Below are 24,370 nucleotides of genomic sequence, written 5' to 3' on the forward strand. Positions count from 1 at the left end.
TTTGTGGCTGGCTATTTTCACTTAGCACAAGGATTTTCAACCCTTTTCATCTCATGACACACATAAACTAATTACTAAAATTCTGTGGCATACCAAAAAATACATTTTTTTGCCCATCTGACAACAAAAAAAAGTATAATTTTGATTCATTCACACTGGATGGCCATTGTTGTGTTGACTGTTGTGTTTTGTTTTGTTGACAATTTAAGGGAAAAGAGGTTTGTGCCCCTAACTATAGTCAGGTGTTGCTTTTTAAAAAATTTCTTGAGACGTAAGCCATGGCACAACAATTAAAAATCACTGAATTACCATAATGTTTTCATAGTTTGTGTTGTATCATGTGTCAATAGGCATTCAAGAAAGTTTCTGCTTTTTTGGCTATTATGAATAATGCTGCTACAAACATTTCTGTACACATTTTTGTTTGTTTTGTGTGTCCTTTTAGTTCAGGTACATCTCTTGGTACTGTGGACACAGCAGACAAACTCTGTCTTTTGTAAGTTACTGGGGACAGACATCAATAATAGCAAATATATAGCAAAATGGCAGATATGTTTGGGGCTATGAAGAAAAATACAGCACAGAAGAGTATAGAGAATTGGGAGTCATGGTCTTTTTAAGAATCTGTAAGTTTTCTGCTGCTTTAACAAATTATCACAATTGTAGTAGTTTAAAATAACATATTAATTATATTACAGTTCTGTAGATTAAAAGTCACTCTTTTTTTAAAATATATTTTTATTGATTTCAAGAGGAAGGGAGAGGGAGAGGGAAACATCAAAGGTGAGAATCATTGATTTGCTGCCTCCTGCATGCCCTTACTGGGGATTGAGCCTGCAACCTGGGCATGTGCCCTGACTGGTAATCGAACTGTGACCTCCTGGTTTATAGATAGATGTTCAACCAGTGATCTTCATTGGCTAGGCAAAGTCCTATACTCTTAAAATCAAGGCATCACAGGCTCTAGGGGAGAATCCTTTCCCAGATTCCAGAGGCTTCTTACTTTTCCTTGGCTTATAGTTCTTTCCCTTCAACTGTCTTCAAAGACAGTGACATCATTTCTCTCTAATCCTTCATTTGTTGTCACATCTCTTTCTGACCCTGTGTACATATTTTTGTGTAAACATATGTTTTCAGTTACTTCGGATGTATACTTCAGAGAGTAATTACTGGGTCATATGGTAACTCAAGGTGTAACCCTTTGATGCATTGCCAGACTGTTTTCTAAAGTGGCTGCTCAGTTTGACAATCTAGTAATGTATGAGGGTTTCAGTTTTTCCACGTGTTCACCAAAACTTGTTACTGTCTTTTTTTTAATTCTACCCATCCTGGTAGGTGCAAAGTAGTATCTCATCGTGGTTCTTAATGGCTAATGGTATTGAGTATCTAGTAACATCTTTTGCCCGTTTTTAAATTATGTTATTTGTCTTTTTATCATTGAGCTGTAAGAATTCTTTGTATGTTTTAGATATACATTCCTTATTATATCTATGATTTGCAAATATTTTCTCTCATTCTTTGCGTTGTCTTTCACTTTCTCCAAAGCATAAAAATTGCTTTGAAGCATAGCAATTTTTAATTATTTTTTAATGTTGTTAAAGTGATTTTTTTAAACAGAGAGGGGGAGGGAGAGAGAGAAGGGGAAGGGGAAGGGAGAACAACTCCCAACTTGGGATCAAGCTTGATTAGGAATAGAAACGTCAACCTTTCAGTGCATGGGATGAGCCACGCTGGCCAGGGCACAATTTTTTTTTTTTTTTTAATATATTGATTTTTTTACAGAGAGGAAGGGAGAGGAATAGAGGGCCAGAGCCAGAAACATCGATGAGAGAGAAACATTGACCAGCTGTCTCCTGCACACCCCCCACCAGGGATGTGCCCGCAACCAATGTACATGCCCTTGACCGGAATCGAACCTGGGACCCATGAGTCCGCAGACTGACGCTCTATCCACTGAGCCAAACCAATTTCGGCCAGGGCACAATATTTAATTTTAATAAAGTTCAATTTATTTTTGTTGTTTGGGCTTTTGGTGACATATCTGAGAACTCATTACCTACTCCAGGGTCATATGATTTACTCCTATGATCTTTTTCTAAATGTTTTATAGTTTTAGCTCTCACATTTAGGTCTTTTATTCATTTTGAATTAATTTTTGAGTTTGATCTGAAGAAGGGTTTCATCTTCACTTTTTTTTACATGTGGATATCCAGTTGTCCTTTTTTTCATCACCAATAACTGAAACTGTTCTCTTCATTGAGTTTTCTTGGCACTAAAGTATAGGACAGTTTATTTAATAAATGCTGCAACCTTTCTGGAAAACAATTTGGCAACATATAGGGTGGGGCAAAAGTAGGTTTACAGTTCTTCATATGGAAAATAATTTTACCTAATAATAGACAAACATGTAAATTGACCATACCTCCTCTACACCACTAGCCAATCAGGAGTGATATGCAAACTAACCCAACAAAGATGGTGTTTAATTTGCATATACAGGGAGGGTGGAATTCCATGATGCAGGCGTCCTGCCCCACCCCTAGTCTCTCAGGGCCTCTGGGCAATGTGGGAAGGCAGGGCAGGAGCGGAAAGAGGTGGCTCTGGGACCTGAGCTGAAAGGGGCTGGGCCGGAGTGGAAAGGAGGTGCCCATTCTAGTATGAATTTTTGTGCATGGGCTTCTAGTAGAATAAACGGCCCTGGCCAGGTAGCTCACTTGGTTGGAGCATTGTCTCATACACAAAAAAAGATTGTGGATTCAGTTCCTGGTGAGGGCACATACTTAGGTTGCAGTTTTGTTCCCCTATCAGGTGTGTACAGGAGGCAACTAATTGATGTGAGGATTTTTTTTTTTTTTAAAGAGAAACTATTTTGTGTACTCAAAACTGTAAGTCTACTTTTGCTCTACCCTGTATATAAGGAGCTTTAAGAAGTGTCCTAACTTTAGGCTCAGTTTCCACTTTTCAAAAGTAATAATTTTTCACACAGTTTTTTCCTTTTTAAATCTTAATTTTATGTCTTTGTAAGTTTTGTTTACCCTCATTCTAAAAAACATTATTTTTTCAGATAGTTTTTCCCATTTTAACCTATTTTTATACACCCTAATTCGTCTGGAATCTATTTTTGTATTTTCAGGTGACACTGGAATCAATGAACATGTTTCTTTTTCTAGATGTATGTAAAGAAATCTGTAGTTTTGTAGTTTTGGTAGCTGGTAAGAGAATAAAGTTTCTTTATTCTTATGATTTTTCAAACAAAATTGCATAAAATTTATGCTCTTTTTTGGGGGGTATTTACAGCATCACAGTTTTGGTTCTGTATTTTTTAATGTAGGTTCTTGTCTAATGAGGAGTAAGCAGAGATGTTTTTAAAGTCTAAGGATACTTCTAACATGAATTTCAGGCCACTTAAGAGTTCATACAATCCTTTCATCTCATTGAGCAACAATTTCAGATTCTTAATTTGAAAAGTCAGAGTAACAATTGTACTTTAAGTGGAGGCGGAGAGTGTTATAAAATCAAGTTGGGAGTGTTAGTGTCAGAATACTAGAGTTGTCTGAAGAATGTTGGTAGTTTCTAAGAATAAGATTCCATAGCTCACCTTTTCCATTTTCTTTGCAGTTAAGAGGTACAGTCAGTCTGGCTTATTATTTTTTAAGGATGAAAGCAACTAAACTCTTATTTCTGTATCTTTAGCAAATCGTCAAATACTTTTTGAAAATATTGTCCAGATATCTGAGTGGATATTTTAATGGAAGGCAAAGCATTTCATAAGCATTAGCAATTGTACTAGATGGTCGTATTAAGGAGAAGTGTGTATTCTTCTTTTAGAACAGGTAATGAATACTGAAAGTATTGTCCTCTGGTCACTAGATAATGAAATCCAGAGGGTGGCTCTGATTCTTCTGCTGCATCAGATATTTTTTGCTTTAAGTTGAACCATGTGAAATTGCCAGTGTTTGGCCATTTTGACCTACAAAAACAACAGTTTCATATGGTTTAACCTAAGATAATACACAGCTTTTCCTGCTCTTGTATATATTGTAGAGTGAGTTGGGTTTTGGTTACTACAGTTAAGAATAAGCATTATTTTCTTGCCCTGAGACAGTCATACATAGTGAACTTTAATCAGCCCTGTTTTTCAGTTGGTTTATTTCTTTGCTTCTTTATCTTCCTTAAAGTCTTTGATGAATTAAAGAGAACCACACCAGCTGCCTTCTCTCTGTGGCCAATATCCATCAACTTTAACATTAGTTTGAAAAATAATTAATGAACATGAATTGGAACTCTAAAAGCTTATTAAATGTTTATTAATTTGTTTTATTTTAGTCTCAGATGCAAACATCAGTGGGAATTGTACCCACACAAGCAATTGCAACGGGCCCCACTGCAGATCCTGAAAAACGCAAACTGATACAGCAGCAGCTGGTTCTACTGCTTCACGCTCATAAATGTCAGAGACGAGAACAAGCAAACGGAGAGGTTCGGGCCTGTTCTCTCCCACATTGTCGAACCATGAAAAATGTTTTGAATCACATGACACACTGTCAGGCTGGGAAAGCCTGTCAAGGTAAGTGCCATTTTCTGAAATCCTACTGGCAAAGCTTAGGACGAAATTTGTCCTTGTTATTAGCCAGCTCTCTTATAAGGTTCTTGCAAACTATGTCTTTACACACCATCCTGTCAGATACCACTGGAACACTTAATTACTGAGGAGAAAGGTGATTTGGTTTTATAATAATATTCTGTGACCTTCTATTACATAAGGCTGTGCCCTGCATTTGTTCCTTTCCTCCTTCCTCTGTCACAGAAAATATTTGTCACTTAAACATAGTCTTCATTATAAATGTCTGGGGCACTGTTTTCTTTTGAGCAGTATAGCACACACACACACACACACACGCATGTACAAACCCTTTTCTTAATAACGTCTCTTGCAACTATGTCACGTGTCAAGCCACTGCCTTGCTCCTCCATACTTTTGTCTTGAGGCTAATCAGGATACCAGGGAAGTGTCCTGAGTGACTGTCCATGACCTGGGAAACTGTGTGCACCATATCTTCTCTGCTACCTCCTCCCTCCCTGTGGTGACTTACACACTGTGTGCCTCCCTTCCTCCTCTTCTGTGGCAGACCCTTTGATTCTACCAAAGAAAGTGTTTCTTACTAACTTATACTTTCCTCTAATCTTTATCCTCTTTCCTTTTCTCTCTTGTGCTCCTAAACTTTGGGGAGATTGTCTACCTGATCTCCCTCTCTCCCTTTATGACATTTGTGAGTCCCCAGCATAACCCTTAACTGATGGAGAAGCCGAAGGAGGGTTATGCCAAATCTTTAGAAAAAAATCAGTGCCTTAATATGGAAGTTTGAAGGTAAAGACTGAGAATAACCAGGTTTAATTACCCTTTTAAGTACTTTGTAAAGTGCCCCGGGGCGGGATAGGGGCTTCAGAATATCCACAGACTTCTCACTTCTCTATTTGTATTTCTTCAACAAGAGTATTTAGATGTCTAAATTCATCCTTAAACATAATAAAACATTTTTATTTTAAATAGTGACCTTACAGAATTATTTATTCTACCTTTCATTCCAGTTGTTTAGTACTTCAGGTCAAATAACTTTTGTTTTGTGGGCTGAACCTTAATCACCATCATTCATAACATTGCTTCTATGGGAAGTTTTTGTTTGGAATTCTCAACAGTCGCCTTACAAACTTTTTGGAAAACTGCCTGTTTGTAAGTTGAAGACTGCCTGTACTGTGTTATGGTTACCCTTGTTACCATTTTCTTATGGAACCTGGCATTATAATTTAGGTGTATTTGAAAGTGTGACGATTTGGATAGAAAAATAACATCTCGTTGTTTTTCTGGTCATAGTTGCCCATTGTGCATCTTCACGACAAATCATCTCTCATTGGAAGAACTGCACACGACATGACTGTCCTGTTTGCCTCCCTTTGAAAAATGCCAGTGACAAGCGAAACCAACAAAGTAAGTGAGCATTGGGGGTAGAGAAGCTTGAAGATGAGAAAATAAGCTATTTCTGAAGAGAATACATAAGCATAGGTAGGAAGCAGGGCAGAAATTATTAGCCACAAAGGATAGTAGTGAGTGGAGACATACAGTGACAAAGGAGGAAGCAAAGCTTAGTGAGTAGACAGTCTCATTGTGCTCAGTGGGCGTGGTTGTTTTGGAATTTAATTCTCTGCCACCTCCACCCCCCAGTACCAGAATTGGCAGCTGTGGGAAAGGATTATCACCAAAGTGACCTACTCTTCCTATTTCTTGACAGATACTCAGTATCTGAGGATTTTAATGTTGTGTCACTAATTGCAATGACTTTGGGGTGGAGCAGGGGAAATAAAAGGACACTTCTTTTGGAATTGGAAACCTCTTATCCCAAAGTCATAGATAAGTCAGTCAGGCCGGGTCAGTATAGAATCCCACATGTAGACATTTGAGAGGTTTCCATCCCCCATGGAGCTGCAGTTCCCAGTCCTATAACATAACTTACAATTTATTCACCACCGATTGAGAGTCTCTGCCCCAGACTGGCTGCATTCTGATCATTCCCATTGCTTTGTAGTCTTTGGAGCTATCTGTGTAGCCTTTAGCTGATTGACCATTTAAGCAGTGATCCCAGCTCAGGAGGCTTGTATGGGACTCCCAGGGGTCCCCTGTAGTCATCAGAGCAGCGAAAAGATGAGCATCTCTTCCCAATTTCAAGTTATTTCCTGTCATTTTAGATGTAAAACAGTGGTCTTTGGGTGCCCCTCAGTTTGGACAGATAAGATGTGCTTTTAATATCATGTTACCCCTTTGGCTGGAGCTGCTCCCTGTGACTTTGAGCACAGCACAGTCTTTCTAGTCTTCCTCCATCTTGTCTATGCCATCTTGCCACCCCACCTGTTTGTGGTTACATGTTCATTCCTCTCATTCTTGGTCATCTTCCTCAAGACCCCACTGCTACCTGGAGAATGTGTGCTGTTTTTCTTTCTGGTTGGTTGTGAGTGGTACAAGGAAAGATGGAAAAGCTCATTGTTCCTAAGTGGCCAGGAGTAGAGCACCAGTGATAACTCAGGTGCTTTTCCTTTAAGTCCGGCTCACCCTCTCCTGAGAGGATGTATATGAGCTGACTCTGGTGAGCAATGTCCATGTCACAGGGGGCATGGGCCCATTATTCTCCTTCTCTCTCTAGAAAAGGAGTCACAATAAGTTTCCTTTCAAAGTCATTTCCCAAAATAAATTAATTTTTGATTGACCAAAATTTGAATTAATAAAAATTCCAGGACATCTTTAATATAAATTGAACGTCTAGGAATCTGGGTGTTCTAGAACAAGATATTTGGGACAATAGTTCTAGTAGAATACAGTCTGTTTTTTTCTCTAAGTTAGTATAAAACTATTTTTTAAACTAGTATTTTTAATGGTTACAATTTCTTATATTTTAGGTTGCATTTCAGTAGTAAGCTTTTTTAAGTGCTAAAATAATTCATTCAAGTACAGTATCAATTCTATGAATAATGAGATAAGATTTCATTCTCAACTTTTAATTTGAGGTGTGGCTTTTCTGGGACCTTCTGTTTTTAGTATGACAATTGTAAACTTTTTTGTGATTTCTCTTTTTAAGAAACATTAATGTGGTTTTGTTGTGTGTTTTTTAAAAAAGAAATGTATGTGGTTTTTTTGTGGGTTTTCTTTTTTTTTAACATCCTTATAACTCTGACTGTTGTGACAATTTATCTGGTGCGTGCTCTCTGAAGTGGTAAACCACAGTGTTTCTACTAGTCATAATATAAGGAGTTACCAAGGTGATTTTATTATAGTCATGGTAATATTTAGATTATCTTTGTACAAAGTTTTAGTAATTTTTCATGAAAGCTCCTATTTAAAAAAATTATTAAATGCTTCTCAAATTAGGTTTCAACTTTGAGTGTGTATTCAACTCTTCTAAAGCAAATTGTGCTTAACTGGATGAACACTTGGTATAGGCAATAGAGAAGAAATGCAGAGTCATCATTCTAGTACCTTAAGGTCTGTTCCAGAGTCAGAATATCTACATTAAAAATCTACTAAACCAGTTTGGCTCAGTGGATAGAGCGTCGGCCTGCGGACTGAAGGGTCCCAGGTTCGATTTTGGTCAAGGGCATGTACCTTGGCTGCAGGTGCATCCCTGGTGGGGGGTGTGCAGGAGGCGGCTGATGGGCGTTTCTCTCTCATCAATGTTTCTGGGTTTTTATCCCTCTCTTCCTCTCTGTAAAAACTCAATAAATATATATATATATATTTTTAAATGATGTGACAGTGATATCACTCAAAGGAATAAGGTAGAGACAAGTCACTAGTATTGGCAATCCTTGAGGAGAGAAGACCGGGATTTGCTGGAGGGTTAGGCTTAATGGAGCCCAATTTCAATAAAGTAACAATAGAATATCCTAAATAGCATGGACAGTGTCAGCAGAGTTGACATGTCTGTAAGGGCAGGATCTGATTGGACTCAGAAGTTCCTGTGCAAACAAGGTAATTCAGAGAGAGAGGGACTATTCGTACTGAGGTGGTTAGGACCCCTGGGGGTTATCTCAGACCTAACTGTGCTCATTTGTGGAGCATGTGCCCTGTGCCACCAAGGCTGTGTGCTTTCTAGGCAGGATTTCCCACAGATTACCTTACCTGGTGCACACATTTTTACTATCAGACTTCTCTCAGTGATGTCTATAAATCTACCAGAAATATTTGTGGAGCTAACCTAAGATTGTTTGAAATGAATCTCAGACCATTGGTTACCTTTTTGATTTATGCTGTTGAGATTTTGATTTTTCAGTTTTCTAGAAATTCTGTAATCACCAGTCTCATGCTATCTATCCTTTATAGAGATAATCAAAATTTATTGAATAAGTAGAGCTTTCCAAAGAAAATGTCAGTCCTGGCATCTGACCCTCAATAAATTCTAGCTCATAGGGTGGCATGGAGGATGGAGCTGTGTGGACACATGACCAAATTCCCTATGAGAACTCACGTTGCCTAATACTCCAGGTGTAGTCCTCAGACGGGGAACATGGACACTCCCCGGTGGCTTGTTAGAAATGTAGACACTGGACTCTGACCAGTGTGGCTTAGTTGGTTGAGCGTCATCCGGCACACTGAAAGGTTGCCGGTTCGACTCCCAGGTTGTAGTTTCTATCCCTGATGCGTGTGGGGGTCAACTGGCTCTCACATGGATGTTTTTCTCTCTTTCTCCCTCTTCCTCTCTCTCTAAAATCAATTTTTTTTAAAATATTTTAAAAAGAAATGCAGACATTGGAGCCTCATACCAGGCTCTCTATATTAGAATAAACATTTTAACAAATTGCCAGGTTATTGGTATGCGCATGAGTGGCTGAGATGCTCTTCTTGGAATGCCTTGAAGGGAGGCGTGTATGTCTTGGAGCTGTTGAAAATATTTGAGTCATTCTCTGGGGGAAACCAACTCAAAAATCCACAAGGACTGTCAAATAGATGCTGTAGGGTCGAACTGAACCCATTTACTCATGCAGCATGAGCCCATAGACAGTGTCGATTAGCAGTCCTCCAATCTGTTGCTTGCATACCTCCACTGGCTTACTCCTAGCCTGACTGTTTGTTTTAATTTTAGGCACCTCTGATTGTTTTAAACACCTTCCTTCATGATATTGAGTCCAACTCTACCTCCTTAAAACTTCTACTCACAAAGAGTAGCCTCTTAGGTACTCAGTAAGTGTTTGCTGAACAGGCTCTTGTTCCATCTGAGAGGTCTCAGAGATTCTCAGACACTTCGTTTGACAGACTGTTGTTGGCATGGGGAGCAGAGAAGGCAGTAGAATAGTAGGACTTAAATGGCTATAGGGACAGAGTGGTGGACTTGTTTGTCCCTGATTTAAGTACCAATAATTGGTGATGTGTTTGATCAGAACAGTGTTGTCCTTGCTCTTCTGCATAACATAGTGTTTCTTGCTCCTGAGTCATTTGGCTTCTAAAGAAAAACTGTTGGAAGGTTTGTGCATGCCTTTTTTTTTTTTTTTGGTTTGTGCATTCTTGCTCAATGGTGGATTGATAGGAGGCCTGACAACTGTGCTAGATATTCTCTTTTATTATGTCCTATTTTGTGTACAAGAAGATGCTGGAAAGGAAGGCAGGCCTGGCATACACGGCACCTGCAAGGCATTGTGTGGGAGCAACTCTGCAGAGATGTGTATACAGACCTGGGAAACTTCCAGCACAACTTTTTCGTTGGAAATCTTAGTGGTGACATACCAGATAGTAAGTAAGTAGTTGCTTCGCCTGCTTAATGGTATGTCTCCCACCACTCTGACAAAGCTTTGGAATGTGTCGATTTTTGTTGGCTTTTCAATTGAGTTCGGTTTTATTGAGAACAATTGGGACTAAAGTTCCTGGTGAACTCAATTTGCAAGTTAGTATACTATGCATGGTACCTACAGAAGAACTGTCATTGTGCTCGATAGGGAAGGACTGCCTTGGATCTAAATGAAAAGTGACAGTGAGTCCTGGAAACAGACCACTAGGAAGCATAGCCTTTTGTTTCTGAGATCATGGGATCCTGGTGAAACTGTGACAGAAGGGGCAGTGGTAGTGCCAGACAGTGGTTTGAAGATGTGCTGGTAGCAAGAATGCCAACTAATAGAGCAGTGTGTGACATGGCAGTTGATTGTGTATGAAGATGTGTAGCATTAGTTCAAAGAAAGGGGGGAAAAGATGCAAAAATAGTAAGAGGTAAAAAGAATTTGAGGTTTTGACATTTAAGGAGATAAACGTCGGTAATGTATAAAATTGATTAATGTGGACAGACTCATTATCAATGATGCCAGGTGAAGCATTGCTGTTCTTAGCACTCCTTAAAATTTGTTCAGCCTGAAGAACTCAGTGCTGCAGGGCTAAGGGTGGGAGGAGTCTGAAGAAGGCCAGTTATTCTGCTACACTGCTACAGCTCACTTGAACTCTGCAGGGGACTTTACAAGGCTCCTCAACTTACAAAGTCAAGATGATCCACACATTGGTCCCACCTCAGGGATGTACAAGGAAGGTGAGATGAGCATGATAGAGAGCTGCAGTTTTACATTTGTTAAGTGATTAGTCTGTTGTCTCTCACAACATTCTGTGCTCCATGAGTGCAGGCTTTGTGCTCACATTATACCCTGAAGCCTAGCAGAGCCTGGCAAACAGTCTGCACTAACTTAATTGGTGGAGTGAGCAAGTGAATATGTGAAGTGTAAATGCCCAAAGAGAAGCAGAGCCCTAGTGGGTAATGTGAGAATTCAGGGAAGAATGACTGCTGCCCAAGAGAGAGATCAGGAAAATGTTCATGGAGGGATGGTAGCATCTTGAGTTTCCAAAATGGAGTTTATGGTTGCTTTTATCTGATAACTCCCCTTTCAATCAGTCATCACCCCAATAATAAACATCTGTGTTATCTTACTCTGAAGCAATATGTCATCTACTAACAGCATTTGGATTCAAATTGGGCCATGCTTAAATGTCACACATCTTTTGCTTGTACTACGTTTTCCTTGCCTCTGATTGTTACAGATGCCAAGTTCCAAATACTTGCTTGTCTCTTGATAGGTATGTTTTTTAAAAATATAGTAATGTTTTATATTTAGGAAATAAACGCTTTTTTCACATAAACACAACTACAGTGACCATGTCAGCAGCTTCCATGGGATTGTCTGGCTGCCCTGAAAAAGAACTTGGACTTGGGAATGGAATCCGCCCTAAGATGGGGACATTTTGGCTAAAAGGATGGCATTTGGCAGACTGGTGCAGCCATTATGGAAAACAGTATGAAGTTTCCTCAAAACATTAAGTAGGAAACTGCAATTTGACCCAGTGATTCCACTTCCAGGAATATATCCTAAGAAACCTGAAGTACCAGTCAGAAAGAATGTATGTACCCCTGTGTTCATAGCAGCACAATTCCCTATAGCTAAGATCTGAAAGCAGCCCAAGTGCCCATCAGTAGATGAGTGAGTAAAAAAGCTGTGGTACATTTATACCATGGAATAGTATGCAGCAGTAAAAAAGAAGAATCTCTTATCATTTGAAACAGCATGGATGGACCTGGAGAGTATCATGCTAAGTGAATTAAGTAAATCAGAGAGAGACAGGTATCACCTGATCTCACTCATGTAGAATCTAAGTAACAAAATTAACTGATGAACAGAGTGGATCCAGAAACATGGAAGCATGGAACAGACTGGGGAATCTGAGGGAAGGCAGAGGAGGATGGGTGGGTGTGGGATAATCAACCAAGGACTTTGTATGTATATATGCATGGCCCATGGACAGACAATGGGGGCTGGCAGTGAAGGCTTGGGGCAGGGGGCACAACAGGCTTGGGGGTGGGGGGGGGGGAGATCAATGGAGGGAAACGGAGACATATGTAATACCTTCAACAAGAATTTTTTTTTTTTTTTTAAGGATGGCATTTTGGGCCCTGGTTTGTGTGTTAAATGGTTAGAGCAGTGGCCTGAGCACAGAAGGGTGTCAGGTTCAATTTCCTGTCAAGGGTTGTAGTTTTGATCCCCAGCCCCAGTCAGGGCGTATGTGGGAGGCAACCAATCTATGTTTGTCTCTCATATCACTGTTCCTTCTCCCCTTTCCCCCCCTGTCTCTGCCTCCTTTTCACTCTCTCTAAAATCAATGGAAAAAAATATCCTCAGGTGAGGATTAACCAAAAAATAAAAGGATGGTATTTGAGGAAGTGTGAATGAAAGTGGAATATAATAGAACTTGTCACTAAAGCATTTCTATTGCATCTTCACATAGAAATGAAAAGCTGTATAGATAACTTGTTTTGTTATTTTAATTCCTTTCCACAATTGATCATTATGTGTAACAAACATAGTCTGGGTCTATTCTTGCTTATACCACAAGGTGATAGAAAAATAAATCATGCTACCATTATTATTTTCTTTTTTACATCATAGTGCTTTCAGAAAACTTAGCATGTTGGTTTCAGGAGTACAATGAGCACATGATTAAAGTTTTGGGAAATACTACTAGAAAAAAGTAAAGATATTCTATGTGATTTATTTTAGCTACACGCTGTCATAAAGTGCACCTTCGGAATCTTTTCATTTATTGTAATGAGATGCTTGGTGTGTGTAATTGTAACTAATGAACATTAATGAGTTTAAGATCTGAATATCCTTGTTAGAAAAGTTAGCAGTATAAAATGTGTAATTACCAAGTTTTTCCCCACACATGTCAGTTTAATTAAGTTACCCTGGTAAGTATTTGAATTGTTTATGTTATAGTTGCACTGATAGTTAAATGTAAGAAGATAAACACATAATGGTCTGATTTTGAAAAAAGGCCTTATTATATAGTATCTTATGTATTAAAAATCATATGTTATAGTATCAATTTTATCAGCTATTTATAATATAACTCTAAAGTTTGCGGAAGTTGAACAGAAGGGAACTCTTAAGAATAAATAGTATATCATAAAACTTATTATATGGTAACTGCTTATCAAATAAGAACATTTGGATGGATGGATGGACGGACGGACTAATGAATTGTGTTTGAAATGACCAAGGATTTGCAAGTTGGGGTCATCTGTCAGTTAACTTGGAAGCTATTGGGAATGAGGTTCTTTATGTTGTCATAGGTTTTCCTTTAGAGAAGCTAATGGTTTCAGGAGGCAGAGCCCAGGTCTTGAATATCAGTGAAGCTGAGATGATACTTGGCTAAAGGAAAATCCAAGCCTCTTTCTATTTATTAATTTCAACTAGATCAGTCAGTCAGTCAAGTTTATTCTTTCTTGATTAGCTTTACATAATCAGAGAGCTCAGCATGGTGCCCTCCTGCATAGAAACTCGTAGGAAAGAAAGGTGTGTTGTTAATGCAGTCATTGTACACGTTAAGTTTCAAGGAATTATATTGTTATTGAGAAGATCACATCATAGATTTATTAATAAGTGATTGAGCATCACCTCTTCTCCTTCTATTAATCCTTCTGACTTGTACAGGTGGGCAGTGAAGGACCCTTCTGTCCAGGGGGAGTGGCAGCAGGAGGGGGCTGCCTATTATAATAGAACTACCCCCCCCAAAAAAAAAAAATCAAAACATTTTCTGTTATCATGTTTGCCACTCCCCTAGAACTGACTTATTCTGAGACTTTGATACATATTAATTTTTATTAAGTGATCTCTGATATTATGGTCTGTTATTTTCTAAGAGAGAAGTTTGGATTTTCTTCAGCTTTGTGCTCCTCAGCTACTGGCATGCAGAATAGAAGAATAGAATAGGATCCTTCTCTCTGACACCTTCTTTCTGGGTAGATTTGTTCTAATACTTCATGACATATAGTCTGATAAATTTTTACTTGTTTCTCAGTAGTTTTAAAATAATTTATGGGCTTCTCTGTATTGCTTACCTTGTTTGTTTGTTTGTTGTTCTAGCCATCCTGGGATCTCCAGCTAGTGGAATTCAGAACACAATTGGTTCTGTTGGTACAGGCCAGCAGAATGCTACTTCTTTAAGTAACCCAAATCCTATAGACCCCAGCTCCATGCAACGAGCATATGCTGCTCTTGGACTTCCCTACCTAAACCAGCCCCAGACGCAGCTGCAGCCTCAGGTTTCTGGCCAGCAACCAACACAGCCTCAAACTCACCAGCAGATGAGGACTCTCAACCCCTTGGGTAAGTGAAGGAACTCTTGAAAACTTCTTTGTCCTAATACAGCATGGAAATGACAAGTCTTCCTGGAACCAGAGGCTGTTTTCAGTTTAACTTCAAATTAATAAATGTATATATTATGGTGATGGTATCTTGTAAATTGAAGGAAAAAAAACTTCCAGGAAAAGGCAAACATTTCCAATTCACAGAATATGTTACAGGCTTGTTAAAAGAGTAGCATTTGCCTGACATTTTTGTTACTTGTGCCACTTCTGTCTGGGCAGTGTTCATAAAGGGCACTTCATATGGCTCAGAATGCAGTCTCACAAGTTAGAATTATAGTTGTACCACTTGCATTGATTCAGTACAACATTTATTTATGGACTAGAGGCCCAGTGCACTAGGCCTGGTGGGCAATCAGGGCCAATCTGTGGGGTGACCAGTCAGGAGATTCCCTGCCCCACCCCCGCACCCCTTTGGCACTCACCATGGCTGGCCTGGGGCCTGTTGGCTGGGGGCAGCTCCTGTGTTGAGTGTCTGCCCCCTGGTGGTCAGTGCCCATCATAGCAACTGGTCATTCCACAGTTCAGTAGATTTGCATGTTAGGTTTTTTTTGTTTTGTTTTGTTTTTTTAATATATTTTATTGATTTTTTTTTACAGAGAGGAAGGGAGAGAGATAGAGAGCTAGAAACGTCGATGAGAGAGAAACATCGACCAGCTGCGTCTTGCACACCCCCCTACCGGGATGTGCCCTCAACCAATGTATATGCCCTTGACCAGAATCAAACCTGGGACTTTTCAGTCCGCAGACCAACGCTCTGCCGCTGAGCCAAACTAGCTTCGGCTAGGTTTTTATTATATAGGATAACTTACAGATGGTCTGCCATTTCTAGCACGTCTTGGTTATGGGTTATCCCACAGCTAGAAGTGACCAACTGGAACATGGTCCAGTTAACAGGAGTCTTAGAAAATCTCTCCTGTGTCAACCTTCTCCATGTATCAGTGTATTAGTATTGCCTAATGTAATCTTATCCCATTATTTGCCAGTGTTTGGTCTTTTGTTTACATATCTCCAAAATTTTTGCCACCTCTTTATATTTTACCTTAAAAATGGCTCTTTGAAAACATCTCATTTGTTGCTTTTTGGAAGCCATTGTATATCTAACTTCTACTGACCAGGAGATTGGTTTGGAGTCCTAAGAAAGACCTGAATTCTATTCTAACGTCATTCCTATTGATTATTTAATTTGGGATAAGACTGTTAACTTTTTTTATCCTATAAAATGAATACTGTAGACGACTTGACCTTTTATGCTTTTCATATACACTTAGTATCTATGATTTTAATTTCTGATATACAAAAAAATAGATGACACATATAAGTGACAAGTCAGTTTAGTTGTTTAGGACATGATATTAATAAAGCCAGGATCAAAATCTAAAGCTGAAATGGATCATTTCTAATTTTTCCACAGCCTTATGGTATACTTATTTTACCATCCAGCCTCCATAAAACTGTCTTATTTTAATTACATAATACAGTGGGAAGGAGTCTGCAACTGAACTTGTATTACAAGTCAATCACCATTATTGATAATATAACTTCCAGAGTTTTCTACCATAGTATTTATTGTTGAGTTACAATTAAGAATTGCTTATTCATGTAGTGACTTGAACTCTTAAGTGTATATTATAATTTAGAAGTTGATTTCTTTTCTGCTTTTAAAGGAAATAACCCAATGAACATTCCAGCAGGAGGAATAACAACAGATCAGCAGCCACCAAACTTGATTTCAGAATCAGCTCTTCCAACTTCCCTTGGGGCCACAAAGTAAGACCCACGTTTCAATCGGCTTCTATGTGATAGTCACACATGAAAATGGGCTGGGAATCACACAGAACGCCATGATTCTTTCTAAATGTGAGGCAGAGAAAATAGTTTTGGTGGAGGCATGCTGTTTTTCTTTTAATTATAAACGCAGAGCAGATAATAGATAAAACATGGTTTCAGTTTTGTTGTACATTCATCACTTGGCTCTCCTAACAAACTTTTTTAAGTCTCATATGGCTGAAGGCCTTATTTAAATGAAGCACATTTAAGTCACTATAATAGATGGATGAAGTTCTCATTCTTCCCATAGCCCACTGATGAATGATGGTTCAAACTCTGGAAACATTGGAACCCTCAGCACTATACCAACAGCAGCACCTACTTCCAGCACTGGTGTTCGGAAAAGCTGGCATGAGCATGTCACCCAGGACCTGCGGAGCCATCTAGTGCATAAACTGTACGTTTCCACCTCACCCATTATTCACATGTGACAGAAACATTTTGTGGTTGATAGCATTGTGACAGTTTTGCACTTCCATCAGTATCTGATTTAATTCCTAAGTGGTTCCAGGTGATAGTACCCTAGTTGCTGAAGAGACTCAACATCCTTTTTTAGGGAACCACGGACACTGCTGGCAGGCCAGAGAATCCCAGACCCTGCATCCCCAGTGAGGGGCACCAGAGCATTCATAGCTCTACCCTATAGAGGAGCATGAGCTGTGAGCCATGCCACAGAGGCCAGCACTCCCAGTGCAGCCAAATATGTCCTCTGAGCTCTGGGATACATGAGGGAGCTGGGATTAGCTCAGAAGCTTTGTCTTATTTTATAGCTCAAGATTATGTTTCTGGAGACCCTTGAGAATTGGGGGAATTTTGGCATAGTGAAAACAGATGGCATGATAGTACTACCATATATATAGTCAGTGAACACGCAGGAAGTTAATAGTTAACTTTCACAAGCTAGTTAAATTAAATTGAAGGTGAAGTTAACCAATGGTTCTCTCGAAGTTTTCTGCATTATTTTAACAAAAAATTTTTGTGATAAATTTTTTTAAAAAATTTTTTATTGATTTTTTTACAGAGAGGAAGGGAGAGGAATAGAGAGTTAGGAACATCAATGAGGGAAAAACATTGATTAGTGGTCTGCACACCCCCTACTGGGGATGTGCCCACAACCAAGGTACATGCCCTGACCAGAATTTAACCTGGGATCCTTCAGTACACAGGCCAACGCTCTATCCACTGAGCCAAACTGATCAGGGCTATAATAAATAATTTAAAAGTAGGAATTCAAAATCATGTTATTCCTGCCCAGCCGATTTGGCTCAGTGGTTGAGTGTCAACCCATGAACCAGGAGGTTATACTGTAGTTCAATTCTTGGTCAGGGCATATGCCTGGGTTGTGGGCTTGGTCTCCAATGTGGAGTGTGTTAGGGGACAGCCAACCAGTGATCCTCTGTCATCATTGATTTTTGTATCTTTTCCTCTCCCTTATTCTCCAAAATCAATAAAAATACTTTTTTAAAAATTGTATTATTCTCGAGATGACCTAGCATTTATTGCTAATAGCAAAATGTTGTTTTGGACTTATAGATAAATCAACAGGTTAGTATTGTCTCTAGAGAATGACTTCATTTGTATATTCATATTCTAGGCAAGAGAGATTTGGGATTTTTTTCAACAGTGTACAACCCCTGTAGGTAGATAAGCTTCTCTTTCCATGTCATATATAAAATGACAAGATACTGATGTATTGAAAGTGGGTTGATAGAGTATGTTGTCCTCCTAGAGTCCAAGCCATCTTCCCAACACCTGACCCTGCAGCCCTGAAGGATCGCCGCATGGAGAACCTCGTAGCCTACGCTAAGAAAGTGGAAGGGGACATGTATGAGTCTGCCAACAGCCGGGTAGGTTGCCATACTTATTCCAGCCTGCACATACCTGTGGTAGATATAACTGCATCTGTCTGGCTGATTTGTCTGGAAATAGGGATATGTTAGTTGTGTAGACCCATCACCTTGAGGAGCCTGGCCAGAGATACTTAGCAGATAAGAAATTAGATCCCATCAGTGATTGAGCATCGACCTATGAACCAGAAGGTCCCTGCCAGGGCACATACCCAAAGTGGGGCCTGTAGGTGGCAGGTCGATCAGTGATTCTTATCATTGGTGTTTCTCTCCCTCTCCCATCTTCTGGACAAAAAACAAAAATTAGTCCCTTCACAACTCTCTTTGTTTACTATAGTATCACCATTACAGGTAATTGAGTATACAAAATAGCATTTTATCCATGTGTCTCATGTCCACATCCATGTGGGCTTTGTTTGTTATGCTTATACTATGTTATTGCCAGCACCGGTGAATATGTAAGAAGAGGTTCAACTGTGGAATGAAATGTAATATTCATTTAATACCTACTGTCTATTAAATCCTGTAATGTAACTAGTTCAACAAGAATTTGGGCCTTTGGTTTATTAGCTAGAAGTGTTGAACACTTACCTTTGCCATTGTACTTAATCAAGTTCATTAGTTTTTTTAAAATATACAAACCAGATCATTTTCTATAGTTTTGACTGCCTAATGTTATTGCTCTTTAGGATGAATACTATCACTTATTAGCAGAGAAAATCTACAAGATACAAAAAGAACTAGAAGAAAAACGGAGGTCGCGTTTACACAAACAAGGCATCTTGGGTAACCAGCCAGCCTTACCAGCCCCTGGGGCACAGCCCCCTGGGATACCACCGTCACAACCTGTGAGACCTCCAAGTAAGAACCTCATTTCCTTCTGTCAGCCCTTAGTCTGTTTGCTTGTTTTTCCTTCTGTATTTGGGGTGTGTTTCTATGTATATAGAATTATGTTCTCAGGAAACCCACATTTTGGAGACTGATAGTTGTTATGACCTGTACATGGGCCTATGTTTAGACGTTGAGTCTCTCATGAGGAAGTCCTTTAAAGGGTTTGTGAGCTCCAATGTGCAGTGCTTTGGGACCTGTTGACTGTTTTTTTTTTCTTTTCTTTAAGTTTGAAGATAAATTCCTTATTCCTCAATCAAGGATTATTTTAACTAACCTTCCTTCCCTCCCCTGTCATTATAGATGGGCCCATTCCCCTGCCAGTGAATCGCATGCAGGTTTCTCAAGGTATTTAACTATTGCTGTGAATTATATTTCTGTTTACCATTCAACAGCCTTAAAGTATATTGTTTCTTTTTTTCCTCTTTAACTTCTTTACTAGAGGCCCGGTGCATGAAATTTGTGCGGGGGGAGAAGGGGTCCCCCCCATAGCCCAGCCTGCAAACTTTCCAATCCAGGACCCCTCAGGGGATGTCCGATTGCCATCGGGCCTAAACTGGCAGTCAGACATTCCTCTCACAATCCTGTACCGCTGGCTCCTAATTGCTCACCTACCTGCCTTGTTGCCCCTAACTGCTCCCTCTCCTCCACCACCCCCGCCCCGTCTGCCGGCCTGATCACCCCTAACTATCCCCCTGCCTACCTGGTCGCCCCCAATTGCACCCCCATCCTGGCCTGGTCGCCTCTTACTGTCCCCCCACCCCAGCCTGATTGCCCCCAACTGCCCCCCTCTGCTGACCTGGTCACCCCTAACTGCCCCCTCCTGCCAGCCTGGTTGATCCTTACAGCCCCCCTGCCAGCGTGGTTGCCCCACGCAGCCTGCTGTTCAGGCACTTGGTCATCCCTCACTAACCCCCCTGTCCCTCACCCCCCTGCCGGCCTGGTTGCCCCACACAGCCTGCTTGTTCAGTCGTTTGGTCAGCTATCACTAAACACTCCCGACCCCCACCCCTGCCAGCCTGGTTGCCCAATGCAGCCTGCTGCCCAGTCGTTTGGTCATCCCTCACTAACGCTCCTGCTGACCTGGTTGTAGGCAGCCCTCTTGTGAGGACATGAGGGTTAATTTGCACATTGCCTCTTTATTATATAGGATAGCGCTTCTTTTTCCTTAATTCCTTATTGTTGATGAGCATTTCCACCGGCAGTATGAATATCAGTTCTATTTAGATTCAAGAGAGGGCATTACTTTTAGGAAGAGACTTACAAAACATTGTAGGTGGGGAAAGAAAACATTTCTGAATGCAGGAAAGGAGAGCATCAGGCCAGTCCTGGGGCAGCGAGCAACACGAGGGTGAGGTGGAGAAAGTGCAGTGGCTGCTCGGGGCCCTGTCAATGCAGGTGTTCAAGCCTTGCCAGCAGGGTTGACACTCAGAGAGTCTACATCAGGCTGGGGTGCTGGCAGCTGGTCTCTCGACAATTTTTAAAGGTTCTTTTTCAGGTTGAAATTCTGTGGTTTTTGCTTGGTTGAAGCAATTTTAGTTTGGGAGTTTGGGGACCGGGGGCATTTCAAACCTTTTATAGTTTTTGTCTAATTTAGACTTGAACCGTAAGGTGTTTTTACAGGTTGTGCAATAAAGTAGTGATATTACCCAGAGATTCTAAAGCAAGGCTTGGTTCTGCTGTTAGGGGTTTAGGAGGGGAGAAAAGGTCATTTTTAAAGTTTGCTGTAATCTTACTGCATACTGGTGGATAAACTGGTAGACATGATAGATAAACTGATAATATAAAGGACAGAGTGTACAGAGGATTTTAGGAAATTACAAAGAAGGAGAGGCCATGGTCTAGAGATACTTAGCAGCTAGTGAGGTGTCTTCCATGGTGTGACATTTCTGCAATAATGGGCAAAACCCCGGGACAGCAAAGGTATTGCGAACACTAGATTTTTCTGTAGATAAAAGGCTAAGAACTTGCCACTCTTGGATGCTTTCTAAACATTAACTTGCTTGCAAAATTAAAACCATATTATGAGTCTTATCCCAGATTCTAACAATAAATATAAACCCAGCTGAAGAATTAGGAGGCTGGGGTGGGGGTGAGGTGGAAGGGATGAGAATGGGCTTCCTGCAGGAGAGAAGACGGAAGCTAGATGCTCCAGCACGGGTTAGTGAGAGAGTGGCTCAGATTGGCGCCCTGGCCTTAGTGATCACCTCTTCCATAGTTGGTGGGAACATCTTCCCGGTGTAGCCTCGTCTCTTATCACTTTGATGCTTGTTGATCAGAGTCCTGCCATGCTGATCAGTGCTTCCTCAGCTTTAGTTTACCTGGTTTTCTGCCCTCTTCTCCTCATTTGCCCTGCCCCCACTCCCATCTCCACCATACCACCTTACCAGCATTGATGCCATTTTTCCTGGATATGGAAATTCTGTTACTTAATCATCTGATTAACTGGGTGATTTCCTTTCAGTTGTATGTGTTGTGTATGTGTTCCATCTTATTTTGCTTAGGGTTTTGCCCATCGTTGCATAAATGTCACACCATGGAAGACACCTCACTAGCTGCTTAGTATTGGGCAAGTTGTAATTCTGTTTCCCTGAGGATGCTTTTCTTAATGAATTATTGTGGATACTTTACAGGGATGAATTCATTTAATCCGATGTCTTTGGGGAATGTACAGTTGCCACAAGCTCCCATGGGACCGCGCGCAGCATCCCCCATGAACCACTCTGTCCCAATGAACAGCATGGGCTCCGTTCCAGGGGTAAGTCCTGCTTGCCCTAACTGTGCTGAGAAGGCCTTGCCCAAATAAGGAAAATTCTCTAAGCAGTGAAATTGTAGATTGTCTAGAATCCTGTGGTACCTGTTCCTTTAGATTTTGGTTATGCTTTATTTCTTTCATCTTTCCCCCTCCCTCCCTCCCTCCCTCCCTCCATCCTTCCTACCCTCCCCCCCCTCTCATCTCATTACTGTGGAAAAAATTATTTGACCATTATTTATTTTATTTGAATGCCAATTTCATAGGGACTTTTGACTCTTTGAGAAGATGGAGTTCTGTAGATGGAATAGGCAGCCTCAGATTTGTGACCAAAAGGAACTTGTCAGTGTCTGTTGACTCCTAGAGCTTACTCTCCTGCGGCTGGTTTCTGAATGCTTCATAGAAAAACATACCTTGAACTTTAAATGATAGCATGCTATTGATTTCTATCCAGAGGACAATCTGAAGCCCACTCATTAGATACTTTGCATGAGAAAGCTGGCAAAGTGCCTCAGAGCTATAAGGTCTTAGTGAGTGGTCTTTCTTTTCCCAAGAGGGGGGGAGGATTTGAAGATTTCTGTCTCTTCTCCTTTATCTTGAATACTTTGGCTTTTGAATTCTCAATGATGCTTGTTGTCTTTTAGATGGCCATTTCTCCTTCCCGAATGCCTCAGCCTCCAAACATGATGGGTGCGCATGCCAACAACATGATGGCCCAAGCGCCCACACAGAACCAGTTCCTGCCTCAGAACCAGTTCCCTTCATCCAGTGGGGCAATGAGTGTGAACAGTGTAGGCATGGGGCAGCCAGCGGCCCAGACAGGCGTGTCACAGGTACCGTTTGCCTTTGGGCCTCCTACATTGATACAGCCCCAGCTTCCTACTGACCTGAGCATGTCTTTTTTCACAGAAATTAGAATTCTAGACTACACATTTGATTTTTATCTTTAGCATCTCGTAATATTTTCCCTATTTTTTTCTGTCATTTTTACCTTGTTTGGAATGACTCAGCATTTTGGAGTGAACTTCATGTAGAACTAGAGTGGTTTGTGGTTTTTTGATTTGTGTGCTTTTGCATTTTGATTTTTTTTTCTTGTTTTTTACTTGTGTCTTTTAAATTCTAAGTTTCATATACAAATCCTGAGAGACTCTGAATTTTAAAAAATGAGTAAGGAAGGGTCCCATGAGTTCACTGCTAATGGTTTTTGTTTTGTGTAACTTGTTTCCTGTCCCTGAACTGTCCAGCTGAAGTCAGGCTCACTGGATCAGTTGCATAGTTATCCTTTTATTCAATGTGTTTTACTCATTCAGTCTAAAGTTGAAGAGAACTATTTTCCATTCATTTTACTGCCTTTTTAAATATATATATATATCTTTTTATTGATTTCAGGGAGTAAGGTGAGAGGGAGAGAGAACTAGAAATATCAATGATGAGAGAGAACCATTGATCGGCTGCCTCCTGCACAACCCACCTGGGGATCAAGCCTGCAGCCCGGCATGTGCCCTGACCAGGAATCAAATAGTGACCTCCTGGTTCATAAGTCTTTGCTCGGCCACTGTGCCACTGTGCCCGGGCATTTATTCTGTGTTTTTTGTTTTATCCAGAAGCACGCCTGGGTTGCTGGCTCCTCCTTCCTGGCCTGGGCCCTCACTAGGGCGTGTACAGGAGGCAACCAACCAAAGTGTTTCTCTTCATTGTACTGCCTTTTTAAAACCCTCTTGTTGGTATGGTATAGTAGTGTTGCTGAATGAACATGTACATGCATTTAAAATAGGCCAAACCTTCCTCTAAAATATGAAGTTCGTGTTTTCATTTTTTAACATGAAGTAATATTGAATAAAAGTAATTGACTATTCTAAATTTATTCTCTAAATGCTTATTCATTAATTCTTAATTTCCATAATATGTCATTGCTCTAGAACAGGGGTAAGCAAATATGTCCTGTAAATATTTTTTACTTTGTGGGCCATACATAGATAGACTCTTTGTCTTAGCTATTAACCTCCACCATTTTGGGGGGAAATCACAGCCATGTTCATTCCTACCCAAATGAATGGGTGTGCTATGTTTTAATAAAACTTTATTATAGACATAGGCAGCTAACTGGGTTTGGCCACTGGCAGTAGTTTGTAGCCCTTGTTCTAGACCAGTGATTTGGAATCACTTTTTCAAAGGTCTACAGATACTTTGAAGCATGTCCTCAGCTGAGATCACTGCACTGAAACTTTTTTTAAGATAAATATCTTTTCTGTTGGTCTTAGTTGCATTTATATATTATGGAGCATGAAGCTAGTAAGCTGAGTGGACATATTTGTTTAAACCAGAAATTTTGATAGTCA

The 24,370-nt window shown here is 40.3% G+C and overlaps 1 protein-coding gene across 8 annotated transcripts in view; it reads left to right on the forward strand.

Moving 5' to 3' along the window:
• The window catches only part of LOC118703341 (CREB binding protein), a 157,496-nt gene that overhangs the window by 85,740 nt on the left and 47,386 nt on the right, over positions 1–24,370 (forward strand). For 6 of the 8 annotated variants that reach the window (XM_036410218.2, XM_036410213.2, XM_036410214.2 and 3 more), the window contains 10 exons: positions 4,327–4,567; positions 5,873–5,986; positions 14,434–14,676; positions 16,382–16,484; positions 16,795–16,941; positions 18,274–18,391; positions 19,081–19,252; positions 19,583–19,627; positions 21,913–22,037; positions 22,676–22,864. In XM_036410218.2, coding sequence (XP_036266111.1) covers positions 4,327–4,567; positions 5,873–5,986; positions 14,434–14,676; positions 16,382–16,484; positions 16,795–16,941; positions 18,274–18,391; positions 19,081–19,252; positions 19,583–19,627; positions 21,913–22,037; positions 22,676–22,864 — 1,497 coding nt within the window. The remainder of the gene's footprint in view (positions 1–4,326; positions 4,568–5,872; positions 5,987–14,433; positions 14,677–16,381; positions 16,485–16,794; positions 16,942–18,273; positions 18,392–19,080; positions 19,253–19,582; positions 19,628–21,912; positions 22,038–22,675; positions 22,865–24,370) is intronic. The other 2 variants (XM_036410219.2, XM_036410216.2) reach the window with 2 other exon arrangements.

Source organism: Pipistrellus kuhlii, unplaced genomic scaffold (genome assembly GCF_014108245.1).
Source record: "Pipistrellus kuhlii isolate mPipKuh1 unplaced genomic scaffold, mPipKuh1.p scaffold_m20_p_4, whole genome shotgun sequence".
Taxonomy (NCBI): Eukaryota; Metazoa; Chordata; class Mammalia; order Chiroptera; family Vespertilionidae; genus Pipistrellus; species Pipistrellus kuhlii.